General features: G+C 43.0%; 1 protein-coding gene across 3 annotated transcripts in view; it reads left to right on the plus strand.

Moving 5' to 3' along the window:
* Positions 1 to 570: 570 nt before the first annotated feature.
* ergic1 (endoplasmic reticulum-golgi intermediate compartment 1) overlaps positions 571 to 14,160 on the plus strand; it is a 41,170-nt gene continuing 27,580 nt past the window's right edge. Inside the window, exons 1-2 of one of the 3 annotated variants that reach the window (XM_031797780.1) lie at positions 571 to 869; positions 8,472 to 8,533. In XM_031797780.1, coding sequence (XP_031653640.1) covers positions 859 to 869; positions 8,472 to 8,533 — 73 coding nt within the window. In that variant the 5' untranslated portion in view covers positions 571 to 858. Of the gene's footprint in view, positions 969 to 3,529; positions 3,593 to 8,471; positions 8,534 to 14,160 lie in introns of those variants that run through there. The other 2 variants (XM_031797779.1, XM_031797781.1) reach the window with 2 other exon arrangements.

A 14,160-nucleotide genomic window follows, 5' to 3' on the forward strand; every position in this document is an offset into this window, starting at 1 on the left:
TTTTATCCAGAGTGTTGGTGACTGTAACTGTGCTGCTGGCAACAATTAAATTACACGTTTTGCCTTCTTTACTGACACCGACCATATTCAACCAGTGTTGAGCATTTGTAAATTCATCAGTTATTCTGCACTCAGAGAGTTCTCTGAAATCGGGAGACAGAATTAACTAAGTCCATTGAGAACGCACAACGACTATACCGTTTAGTTAAGAATGATGTGAATAATCAAGTCAATAAACTTTGGATATTTAGATTATAGTTAATATACTACCTGGCAAATCCAAGTATTAGTAACCAACTACCGTTAGGTACCTAACAGTAGCTAACATACCAGTACATACTGCTGTATGGATAGCGTAACTAACAAATTGTCAGCCAACATAAAGTGTAAGTAACTTTAAAGTCATTACTTTATTACATTGCTCAACATGTTCTTAACATTTGTCATAATTAGTTAAAGCAATGGATTTGTATCCGCTCTCGTCGGACTTCGACTGCATATTTTCCGCCATTTCCTTCAAATTTGCAAACCATGTGAAGCCACGTCAATTTCCTGAAGAGGTGCATTATGGGCCCTAACGTACGGAAATAGTGTCCTCTGCGTGTCAGCTTCATATTTTGGAGATTTTAGTACGACATCGGGGAACTTTTGGCATACTAAATATATCCATACTATGATCAATAATCATACTATATACCCAATCACGTTACAAATAGTGTGTTTTAGTATGAGTATTTTAACACAGCTCTACGGTCTGGTTTAATTTAAAAGAACGGAAGAAGGATCGTTCATCCAGGAAGTGAATTCAACCAATAGGATTTTGGCAAAGCGTCCTAAACTGACGTCAACCCGGTAACGATGAACAACCGGTAGGATTGTAGAGAAATCTGTGCTGATTTTCCGTTAACTGAATTGTTTTAATATACTCATCTAAAACGTGCAAACATCATGGTTTTCGATGTGAGGAGGTGAGTAAAAGGATTTTGGTTCACAATTCTCAGGCTTAAATTACACTCGTAATATTTTTTAAATGGTCTTCTGTGTATATAGAGATTCCCCTGCTAACCTCTTGTTCTAAGTTTACTAGCCAACAAGTTAACGGTATGATAGTAGCTACAACAGGTATTATTATATTGTATCTGCGGGCAGCTGCAGTTTTATTGGGTCAGTAGATTGTCCAAAAAGTATACCCGTTTTGCCTGAAGAGATGCCCATTCAGACGAACTATTTAGCATCTAGGCTAACAGGCTATCATTCTGAAAAAACACTAATAAAAGGCACCTAAACTTTTAATTGTGAAATAAAACCTAATAGTCTATTATATTACACATACGTTAAATTATATGCTATTGTTGTCTTACATTGTATTATTTATGCAGTATGTTATTTATTTTGTAAATATCCAAATACTTTTTTTCTCTCCTTTTTGTTGGTCCATTTAATATCAGCCATCGTTTCTGTCATGACCTATGCTTTCACCTATATTATGATTCTACTTCGGTGCACGAAGGAGAGCTGATGAGGACTCATCTGTAGGATGTAGAGTACTGGTTCATACTCTGTTGGACCTACTGCGCCAAGAGACTGCGGTCACACACGCTAATATACACGTTATACCAGGCTGGTCTCATAGACTAGACGTAACATAGTAAAAGTAAATCCGGGACACTCAAATTAGTAAGCATTACCAAAAGTATGTAGACACCTGCTCGTCAATCAACTCATTCCAAAATCATGGGCATTAATATGGAGTTGGTCCCCCCCCTTTGCTGCTATAACAGCCTCCACTCTTCTGGGAAGGCTTTCCACTAGATGTTGGAACATTGCTGCTATAACAGCCTCCACTCTTCTGGGAAGGCTTTCCACTAGATGTAGGAACATTGCTGCTATAACAACCTCCACTCTTCTGGGAAGGCTTTCCACTAGATGTTGGAACATTGCTGCTATAACAGCCTCCAGTCTTCTGGGAAGGCTTTCCACTAGATGTTGGAACATTGCTGCTATAACAGCCTCCACTCTTCTGGGAAGGCTTTCCACTAGATGTTGGAACATTGCTGCAGGTACTTGCTTCCATTCAGCCACAAGCAGCAGTAGGTTGGGCGATTATGCCTGGCTCGCAGTCAGCGTTCCAATTTATCCCAAAGGTGTTTGAAGGGGTTTAGCTCAGGCCAGTCAAGTTCTTCCACACCGATCTCAACATACCATTTCTGTATGGACCTCACACGGGGGCATTGTCATGCTGAAACAGGAAAGGGCCTTCCCCAAACTGTTGCCACAAAGTTGGAATCACAGAATCGTCTAGAATGTCATTGTATGCTGTAGCATTAAGATTTCCCTTAACTGGAACTAAGGGGCCCGGACCATTATTCCTCCTCCACCAAACTTTACAGTTGGCACTATGCATTGGGGCAGGTAGTGTTCTCCTGGCATCCGCCAAACCCAGATTTGTCCGTCGGACTGCCAGATGGTGACACGTGATTCACCACTCCAGAGAACGCGTTTCCACTGCTCCAGAGTCCAATGGCGGCGAGCTTTACACCACTCTAGCCAATGCTTGGCATTTCACATAGTGATTTTAGGCTTGTGTGCGGCTGCTCAAACATGGCAACACATTTCATGAAGCTCCCGACAAACAGTTATTGTGCTGACGATGCTTCCAGAGGCAGTTTGCTGGGTCCTGATGATTTTTACGTGCAATGTGCTTCAGCAGTCGGTGGTCCCGTTCTGTGAGCTTGTGTGGCCTACCACTTTATGGCTGAGACGTTGTTGCTCCTAGATGTTTCCACTTCACAATAACAGCCCTCAGAGCTGCCCCCGGTCAACTATATCAGGGCAGAAATTTGACCAACTGACTTGTTGGAAAGGTGGCATCCTGTGACGGTGTCACGTTGAAAGTCACTGAGCTCTTCAGTAAGGCCATTCTACTGACCGTGTTTGTCTATGGAGATTGCATGGCGGTGTGTTAGATTTGATGAAATAGCCAAATCCACTCATTTGAAGTGGTGTCCAAATACTTTTGTATATATAGTGTATGTTACGTTTGGTATGGTATACATAAGACCGATAGTTACTTAAAACGAAAGTAGGGTGGTGGATGAGGGGGCATATGACATGAACGTCTAGTAATCCATAGGTTGAATCTCCTCATGGACAACTTTAGCATTTTACCAACTTTTCAACTACTTTTTTAGCTACTTTGCAACTAGTTAGCATGTTAGCTAACCCCATAGCCTAGCTAACGTTAGCCACCTAGCTAGAATTCATGAAAAAAAATCATAACCTATAGTAGTGTTTTCCAAATCGTAACATATCATACAAAGTGTAATTCGTAACATATTATACGAAATAGATGGACATCCATAAATTAATACATACCCTAAGAAACATTACATATAGTAAAACTAGTGGTTCAGATTTATGTACAGAATAATACGAAATGTTCTGAGCCCAGGCTGGGTATACCGTTCCAAATCCCACAGCCATTGTTTGCACACTGCTTGTCATCAGGGCTGGGACTTGCCTGGCTGCCTGAGCGGCTTCAAGTTGTGTAATGTTGAATCAAGATAATCATTCCACCCGACACAAGACCCTGGTAAGTGCATGTGTACTTTAGAACCTGCTGTGTTGCGTCAAGATAGTCGTACCTTAAATACCGACCCACCTGTGAGACACCTCGTTATGGGAATGTCGCTGATACTGGTTTTGTCCAAAATGACACTCTATTCCCTACATAGTGCACTACTTTTGACCAGGGCCCTGTAGGGCAGTGGTTCCCTACTCCAGTCCTCCAGTACTACCAGCAGTACAGTTTGTTGTAGCCCTCGACAAACACACCTGATTCTACTTGTTAACTAATCATTTAGACCTTCAATGAGTTGAATCAGGTGAGTTTATGCAGGGTTACAACACACAAAGTGTACTGTTGTGCGTACTGTAGGACTGGAGCTGGGAACCACTGCTGTAGGGAATAGGGGGGCCATTTGAACTCCCAAACACAGGGGAAGATCAGAGTTTACTAAGAGTTGACAATGATCTGAAGTCGAAATACCTTTTTTGGAATGTGAACATTTAACAATCTCATTTAGAATGTGTGGCCCCACTCCACATCCGACTAGCTAGCTGTCCCAGAGAACTCAACATGTCAAGACCATGTTTCACTCCACATCCGACAAGCTAGCTGCCCCAGAGAACTCCACACGTCAAGTGCACGTTTCAAGCAGGAAAGTAAACGGTTTACTTATAAAGACAGAAAAGCGGGTTGCATGTAGCTTAGTCAATGTATGGAGAAGTCTGAGGCGGAGCTCTCCAGCCAGGCACTTCAGAGGACGTGGGCTACTTGGGCTGGATAGTGGTCAGAGGCAACGGGCCCATATGGGGGAGGTGTGGAGCGGATACTGTAGCCTCTGTGGTGGCCTCCTTGTATGACCTGCAGAGACGGTGGCACAATTGCTGTCGGAATTAGTCAGAGCAGTGTTTCCTGGTTCTGTAGTAGTCAGAGCAGTGTTTCCTGGTCCTGTAGTAGTCCTAGAGCAGTGTTTCCTGGTCCTGTAGTAGTCATAGAGCAGTGTTTCCTGGGTCCTGTAGTAGCATAGAACACACTGTCTTGATGTGTTATTGACTTTAGTTTTAGTAGCAAATGAGCAACTATCAGATCTTCCTGTACATTGAAGCCAGTGCTGACCCGACTAGACACATCTTCCTGTACATTGAGGCCAATGCTGAATGGTGTGAGATGGTGTGGGTGTGTGTGTTCAGATGTTTGGTGTGTCTTGTGTACTTTTCCATGTGGCTGTCTGTGTCTGTGTGTTGGGGGTTAATAGGTCATTGCTGGGGTCAGATTTCAGGAATGTGTGAGGCTGTCTGAGCCTGTTTGTCATGGCTGTGTTTCAGAGCTAACATTCCACTGCTCTTCAGTAATGCTGCAAAGTATTCTGGGAATATAAAATGTGCTGAAAATTCCCCACCCCCCTCTCTCACCACCTCTCTCCTGTCTCTCTCTCTCTCTCTCTCTCTCTCTTTCAAATAACTTTGTCAAATATCTCAAGCATAGGTTGGTCACTTTTTGTCTAAATTTGGTATACAGAAGCTTTGTTAAACAGAATGCCACCGGTTGGCCTATAGGTGGCGCTGTTAAAAGAAGTCTCACTTAAATCCTCATATCCAAATTTAGAACCAGAAGTGGTGTTTAAATGACCAAATTCGGCCCATGACTTTTTTAGGTTAATGTCTTTTAACCTAGTTTGAGAAAGACTAAGGGATTGCTCAAAACATGGCTGAGTTATTGACGAATCAAAAATCAGATTTTTATTTTATTTTTTACGGCATGTGTTATTGATATCTCTAAAAACAAGGGAACTATTAACAACTTTCTTTACATATGTAACACTCAAGCTTAAAATAATCTGCACACTTCATCTCCTTATGAACCAACACCTCAGATTCATCCAGATTTAGTATTTAGAGGTTTTAATGGTTTTGAGAAAGAAAAACAAATGAGGGGAAAATGGGATCCCAAAAGTCCTAGAGTTTTTGCAGTCATCATTTATATTCAGTACCAGTCAAAAGTTTGGACACCAACTCGTTCCAGGGTTTTTCTTTATTTTCACTGTTTTCTACGTTGTAGAATAATAGTGAAGACATCAAAACTATGAAATTTCACATATGGAATCATGTAGTAACCAAAAAAGTGTTAAACAAATGAAAATATTTTTGAGATTCTTCAAAGTAGCCACCCTTTGCACTCTTGGCATTCTCTCAACCAGCTTCATGAGGTAGTCCCCTGGAATGTATTTCAATGAACCTAGAGGCTAGCGTCCCACCTCTCAACAGCCAGTGAAACTGCAGGGCGCCAAATTCAAAACAACAACAGAAATACCATCTTTAAACCATTTTAAAGATAAAACTCACGGTAATCCAACCACAGTGTCCGATTTCAAAAACGCTTTTCGGCGAAAGCAGAACATATGATTATGTTAGGTCAGCAACTAGTCACAGAAAGCATTGTCATTTTCCAACCAAAGAGAGTACATGTGTGTTTTGTTCGGTAAAGCAAATCATTATATCCAAAAATCTGATTTTACATTGGCGCGTTACGTTCAGTAGTTCCAAAACATCCAGTGATTTTTGCAGAGAGCCACATCAATTTACAGAAATGCTCATAAAATGTTGATGAAAATACAAGTATTATGCACGGAATTATAGATACACTTCTCCTTAATTAATGCAACCGCTGTGTCAGATTAAAAAAAAACTTTACCGAAAAAGCAATAATCTAAGTACGGCGCTCAGAGCCCAAATCAAGCCAAACAGATATCCGCCATGTTGGAGTCAACAAATGTCAATATAATTATAAATATTCACTTACCTTTGATCTTCATCAGAATGCACTCCCAGGAATCCCAGTTCCACAATAAATGTTTGTTTTGTTCGATAATGTCCATAATTCATGTCAAAATAGATCCTTTTGTTTGCGTGTTCAGTCCAGTAATCCGCATTCATGGCGAGTTTTCACTAGGCGCAGACGAAAAGTCAAAAAGTTCCGTTACATTTCGTAGCAACATGTCAAACGATGTTTAGAATCAATCTTTAAGATGTTCTTAACATAAATCTTCAATAATATTCCTTTGTCTTCAGAAATGAAGTGGAACGTAGCTACCTTTCCCATGAGCTCGTGAGGCTGAGGCTGTGGCACTCTGCCAGACCACTCACCCAAAGAGCTCTTATGAGCCCCTCCTTTATAGTAGAACCCTTAAACCAGTTTCTAAATACTGTTGACATCTAGTGGAAGCCTTAGGAAGTGCAACATGACCAATATCCCACTGTGAATTTGATAGGGGCTGAGTTGGAAAAACTACAAACCTCAGATTTCCCACTTCCTGGTTGGATTTCTTCTCAGGTTTGTGCCTGCCATATGAGTTCTGTTATACTCACAGACATGATTCAAACAGTTTTAGAAATGTCAGTGTTTTCTATAAAAATCTACTAATTATTGTAGCTTTTATGGCTGAGTAGCAGGCAGCTTAATTTGGGAACACTTTTCATCCAAAATTCCCAATACTGCCCCCTACCCCAAAGAAGTTAACTTTTTGGTGACGGGGCAGTATTTTCACGTCCGGATGAAATGCATGCCCAAATTCAACTGCCTGCTACTCATCCCCAGAAGATAAGATATGCGTATTATGAGTAGATTTGGATAGAAAACACTGAAGTTTCTAAAACTGTTTGAATCATGTCTGTGAGAAACCACGAGGACAAACCATTCAGAATTATTTATTTTTTCACTTTTTTCAATGGGTTTTCATTGGTAATCCAGATTTCTAAGGGACCTTCTTGCAGTTCCTATTGCTTCCACTGGATGTCAACAGTCTTTAGAATTTGGTTGAGGAAGAAGTATGGCCATCTTGAACGAGGGTCACTTGAAGTGTACTGTTAGAGGCGCGTGACCAGAAAGCTAGCTTCAATTTGTTTTCTTCCTGTATTGAACACAGATCATCCCGTCTTCAATTTAATTGATTATTTACGTAAAAAAAGACCTAAAGTTGTATTACAAAAGTAGTTTGAAATGTTTTGGCAAAGTTTACAGGTAACTTTTGAGATACTTTGTAGTCACGTTGAACAAGTTGAAAACAGTCTGTTTTTCTGGATCATACGCGCCAAATAAATGGACATTTTGGGTATATATCGACGGAATTAATCGAACAAAAGGACAATTTGTGATGTTTATGGGACATATTCCAACAAAAGAAGCTCGTCAAAAGTAAGGCATTAATTGTATTTTTATTTCTGCGTTTTGTGTCGCTCCTGCAGGGTTGAAATATGGTTTCTCTCTTTGTTTACCATGGTGCTATCCTCAGATAATAGCATAGTTTGCTTTCGCCCAAAAGCCTTTTTGAAATCTGACATATTGGCTAGATTCACAACAATGTAGCTTTAATTTGCTATCTTACACATGTGATTTAATGAAAGTTTGATTTTTATAGTAATTTATTTGAATTTGGCACTCTGCATTTTCCCTGGCTATTGGCCAGGTGGGACGCTAGTGTCCCACATATCCCAGCGAGGTTAACAGGCATGCCTTGTTAAATTGAACAATTTATTTCCTTTTTATTGCGTTTGAGCCAATCAGTCGTGTTGTGACAAGGGTGTTATACAGAAGATTGCCCTATTTGGTAGTATTTATATATAAACTAAATAAGTAATGCTTTTAAGAATAATTTCCTGCTACATTCCAAGATAACCAACCGACAGCTCAAGACTAAACTTCACTCGCGTCATCCTTGTGGTATTGAGAGAGAATCACTGTAATGCTCTCAGTGATTGCACCTAAAGGACGATAGGTCCTACATGATAGAGTGCCTAAAGTTGCACCTAAAGTTGCACCTAACTGATCTTGTGTCCTTTCTGTCATCTTGTGAACCCCGTTCATTGCTGGTTTTTGTTTCTCTAACCCCTCCCTCTTTCTCTTCCATTAGGTTGGATATCTACAGGAAAGTACCCAAAGACCTGACCCAGCCCACGTACACAGGAGCTGTGGGTGAGTAGCCCTCCACACACACACACACACACACACACACACACACACACTTATCATGGTTCAGTTAGTCTACTCACCTGTCAGAGTTCAGGTATGTGCAGTCGTGGCCAAAAGGTTTGAGAACGACACAAATATTAATTTTCACAAAGTTCGATGCTTCAGTGTCTTTAGATATTTTTGTCAGATGTTACTATGGAATACTGGAGTATAATTACAAGCATTTCATAAGTGTCAAAGGCTTTTATTGACAATTACATGCAGTTGGTGCAAAGAGTCAATATTGGCAGTGTTGACCCTTCTTTTTCAAGACCTCTGCCATCCGGGGAGGCAGGATAGCCTAGTGGTTAGAGCGTTGGACTAGTAACCGGAAGGTTGCAAGTTCAAACCCCCGGGCTGACAATTTACAAATCTGTCGTTCTGCCCCTGAACAGGCAGTTAACCCACTGTTCCTAGGCCGTCATTGAAAATAAGAATTTGTTCTTAGCCGACTTACCGGGTTAAATAAAGGTTAAATAAAGGTTAAATAAAGGTTAAATAAAGGTTAAATAAAAATAAAAATCCTCCCTGCTGTCAATTAACTTCAGGGCCACACACCACTGATGACAGGTGCTCCATCATGCTGGAAAAGGCATTGTTTGTCACCAAATTGTTCCTGGATGGTTGGGAGAGGTTGCTCTTGGAGGATGTGTTGGTACCATTCTTTATTCATGGCAGTGTTCTTAAGCAAAATTGTGAGAGAGCCCACTCCCTTGGCTGAGAAGCAACCCCACACATGAATGGTCTCAGGATGTTTTACTGTTGGCATGGTAGCGCTCACCTTGTCCTCATCCGGACAAGCTTTTTTCCGGATGCCCCAAACGATCGGAAAGGGGATTCATCAGAGAAAATGACTTTACCACAGTCCTCAGCAATCCAATCCCTGTACCTTTTGCAGAATTTCAGTCTGTCCCTGATGTTTTTCCTGGAGAGAAGTGTCTTCTTTGCTGCCCTTCTTGACACCAGGCCATCCTCCAAAAGTCTTCGCCTCACTGTGTGTGCAGATGCACTCACACCTGCCTGCTGCCATTCCTGAGCAAGCTCTGTACTGGTGGTGCCCCGATCCCGCAGCTGAATCAACTTTAGGAGACGGTCCTGGCGCTTGCTGGACTTTCTTGGGCGCCCTGATGCCTTCACAACAATTTAACCGCTCTCCTTGAAGTTCTTGATGATCCGATAAATGGTTGATTTAGTTGCAATCTTACTAGCAGCAATATCCTTGTCTGTGAAGCCCTTTTTGTGCAAAGCATTTGACGGCACGTGTTTCCTTGCAGGTAACCATGGTTGACAGAGGAAGAACAATGATTCCAAGCTTCACCCTCCTTTTGAAGCTTCCAGTCTGTTATTTGAACTCAATCAGCATGACAGAGTGATCTCCAGCCTTGTCCTCGTCAACACTCACACCTGTGTTAACAAGATAATCACTGACACCATGTCAGCTGGTCCTTTTGTGGCAGGGCTGAAATGCGGTGGAAATGTTTTTTGGGTTCAGTTCATTTGCATGGCGAAGAGGGACTTTGCAATTAATTGCAATTCATCTGATCACTCTTCATAACATTCTGGAGTATATGCAAATTGCCATCATACAAACTGAGGCAGCAGACTTCGTGAAAATTCATTTGTGTCATTATCAAACCTTTTGGCCACAACTGTACCTGTCACCTCATGGTTCAGCTGGTCTACTCACCTGTCAGAGTGCAAGTATATGTACAGTTGAAGTTTACATACACCTTAGCCAAATAGTTAAGAGAATTAACTAACTAATTGAAAAAAATCTAAATTCTCTAACTTTTTAGTCACCAGAAACAGCTTTTAGCCTGCAATCATCGAATCGGGCATAATGATTATGTCAAAAATATATATACATTTTTTCCTGCGTAGGTTATCTAGGCACACTTCCTGCCCATCACTGACAGCTAAAATCAAATCATATGCTGTAGGGCCCTCAATAGAGCTCATCGTGAGGGGCCGCTGTAGGGCCCTCAACAATAGAGCTCATCGTGAGGGGCCGCTGTAGGGCCCTCAACAATAGAGCTCATCGTGAGGGGCCGCTGTAGGGCCCTCAACAATAGAGCTCATCGTGAGGGGCCGCTGTAGGGCCCTCAACAATAGAGCTCATCGTGAGGGGCCGCTGTAGGGCCCTCAACAATAGAGCTCATCGTGAGGGGCCGCTGTAGGGCCCTCAACAATAGAGCTCATCGTGAGGGGCCGCTGTAGGGCCCTCAACAATAGAGCTCATCGTGAGGGGCCGCTGTAGGGCCCTCAACAATAGAGCTCATCGCGAGGGGCCGCTGTAGGGCCCTCAACAGTAGAGCTCATCGCGAGGGGCCGCTGTAGGGCCCTCAACAGTAGAGGTCATCGCGAGGGGCCGCTGTAGCTTGTGGGTCTTGGGCTCACGGGTGGCGCTGCGGTCTAAGGCACGGCATCTCAGTGTTAGAGGAGTCACTACAGACCCTGGTTCAGGCTCCCGAGTGGTGCAGTGGTCTAAGGCACCTCATCTCAGTGCTAGAGGAGTCACTACAGACCCTGGTTCAGAGGTCTAAGGCGTCACTACAGACCCTGGTTCAGTGGTCTAAAGCATCTCAGTGCTAGAGGAGTCACTACAGACCCTGGTTCAGCGGTCTAAGGTACTGCATCTCAGTGCTAGAGGCGTCACTACAGACCCCCTGTTTCCAATCCAGTTTGTATCACCCCCGGCCGTGATTGGGAGTCCCATAGGGCGGGTAACAATTGGCCCAGCGTCGTCCGGGTTTGGCTCGGTGTAGGCCGTCATTGTAAATAATAATTTGTTCTTAACTTAACTGACTTGCCTGGTTAAACAAATGTTAAATAATATTTTTTTTTATTTTCATTTAATTGCCACATCCAAAATCGCCCCCACCCTGCAAGAAAACCATTCTAACCCCCCCCCCCCCCCCTCGTGACAGCGAAGAGAGAAATGTTTAGTTTCCTGCAATTCTGCACAATTTAGAAATAAAGTGGAGGCAAATGTTTTCGGTTTTTAATATAACCGAAGATCAATGATTCCCACCATGCTTACTTCACTGACCATACTGCACACACTTAGATGTATCTAGCATCCTGCCCAGGCATCTCTAGGGAGAATGGGGGGGTGGGGTAGTCATTTCTTTTCCTAAATCATTTTAATTAAACTTCTGGCTTAAAATATAAATGTTTGTAATTGGAACATCTGAAAACGTTAGAACAGGACACATCTGAGAGGGCACGTGCCCCTGAACTTCCTTATTAAACACATGACACCACTGGCTAGGTGGATACCTGTCATTACTTAGGGGAAACACAACCGTGTGTAAGAGAATGTTAATGATTTCCTGTGCCCCGCCCCCTCTGCCCTCAGGCATTCTAGAACTGTCAGTCAGTCCTCTGGAATCTTTTGTTTCTTTGTTCTGTCGTGTTGTTTTCCTGTTTCGTCACCAGGCTGTCACCGTGTCAGTGATTATACAACTGGGATTACTAGGAGATCAACTATGTGGTTGTTTTGTTTGTTTCCTAATCATTACCAGCATTGATTCATCATTGGCCCATCCCTGATGACATCAAGGGACAATGTAAACACGGTTGACATTCAAATGTATTTATAAAGCCCTTCTTATATCAGCCGATGTCACAAAGTGCTGTACAGAAACCCAGCCTAAAACCTCAAACAGCAAGCAATGCAGGTGTAGAAGCACGGTGGCTGGGAAAAACTCCTTAGAAAGGCCAGAACCTAGGAAGAAACCTAGAGAGGAACCAGGCTATGAGGGGTGGCCAGTCCTCTTCTGGCTGTGTCGGGTGGAGATTATAACAGAACATGGCCACGATGTTCAAAAGTTCATAAATGACCAGCAGGGTCAAATAATAGTAATCACAGTGGTTGTCGAGGGTGCAACAGGTCAGCACCTCAGGAGTAAATGTCATTTGGCTTTTCATAGCTGATCATTAAGAGTATCTCTACTGCTCCTGCTGTCTCTAGAGAGTTGAAAACAGAAGGTCTGGTGAACAGGTCAGGGTTCCATAGCCCCAGGCAGAACAGTTGAAACTGGAGCAGCAGCACGGCCAGGTGGACTGGGGACAGCAAGGAGTCATGCCAGGTAGTCCTGGGGCATGGTCCTAGGGCTCAGGTCCTCCGGGAGGGGAGGGAGAGAGAGAATTAGACAGAGCATACTTAAATTCACACAGGACACCGGATAAGACAGGAGAAGTACAGGAGGAGCAGAGGGGGGAAGAACGGAGGAGGAACAGCAGCATATGTTCACAGAGCAGAGGGGGGAAGAATGGAGGAGGAAGAGCAGCATGTGTACTCAGAGCAGAGGGGGGAAGAATGGAGGAGGAACAGCAGCATGTGTACACGGAGCAGAGGGGGGAAGAATGGAGGAGGAAGAGCAGTATGTGTACACGGAGCAGAGGGGGGGGGAGAACGGAGGAGGAAGAGCAGCATGTGTACTCAGAGCAGAGGGGGGGAAGAACGGAGGAGGAAGAGCAGCATGTGTACTCAGAGCAGAGGGGGGAGAACGGAAGCACAGGGACAAAATGGCAGCTACAGATAACTCATCCAGAGATCTTTAACTTCTGTTAGAATGCCGTTTAAAGATATCTTATAGAAAAAACTAAGTAGTGAATTACATTTGGTAGTGAATTACATTCAGTTTAGTAGTGAATTACATTCAGTCGTGAATTACATTCAGTCGTGAATTACACTTAGTAGTGAATTACATTCAAGTGTAACGTCATCACCTCATGTGTGCCGTACAACAGAGACTCCCCAGTAGATACAGAACTCCTGACTGACTCAACTGTTCTGGGGAACTACGGTGAGCCTCATAATGTCAAATAATGTGACTGGTGAGAGAGAGAGAACGTGATCTCCTTTACCTCCTAATGTGTTGCACAGGTTGACTACAGGTTTTTACCTAAAGTAGCTATAAATATTCAGATGGGTTAAAAAAACAACAACCCATAAATGATTTGACTGTATTAACAAAACCATCCTGTGGCTTTATCCAAGTTCTCCAGTATACGGTATACCATCCAAGCTTAGTAATGGACTGGGCCAAGGCTAGAAACTACTGCTCATTAGTAATGGACTGGGCCAAGGCTAGAAACTACTGCTCATTAGTAATGGACCGGGCCAAGGCTAGAAACTACTGCTCATTAGTAATGGACTGGGCCAAGGCTAGAAACTACTGCTCATTAGTAATGGACTGGGCCAAGGCTAGAAACTACTGCTCATTAGTAATGGACTGGGCCAAGGCTAGAAACTACTGCTCATTAGTAATGGACTGGGCCAAGGCTAGAAACTACTGCTCATTAGTAATGGACTGGGCCAAGGCTAGAAACTACTGCTCATTAGTAATGGACTGGGCCAAGGCTAGAAACTACTGCTCATTAGTAATGGACTGGGCCAAGGCTAGAAACTACTGCTCATTAGAGGGTTATTCTCTAGTAGATTACGGAAGATTTAGAAGGTTCTAGAAGTTTTAGGCTGATGGACTGCAGCCCATAGTGGGGTGGGTCTCAGCCCAAAATCCTTTATTTGGTTTAATAGCAGTGTGTATCGCTCAATAAACAAATCTAACTGTGGATATTCCTCT

This window comes from Oncorhynchus kisutch, linkage group LG19 (genome assembly GCF_002021735.2).
Source record: "Oncorhynchus kisutch isolate 150728-3 linkage group LG19, Okis_V2, whole genome shotgun sequence".
Classification (NCBI taxonomy): Eukaryota; Metazoa; Chordata; class Actinopteri; order Salmoniformes; family Salmonidae; genus Oncorhynchus; species Oncorhynchus kisutch.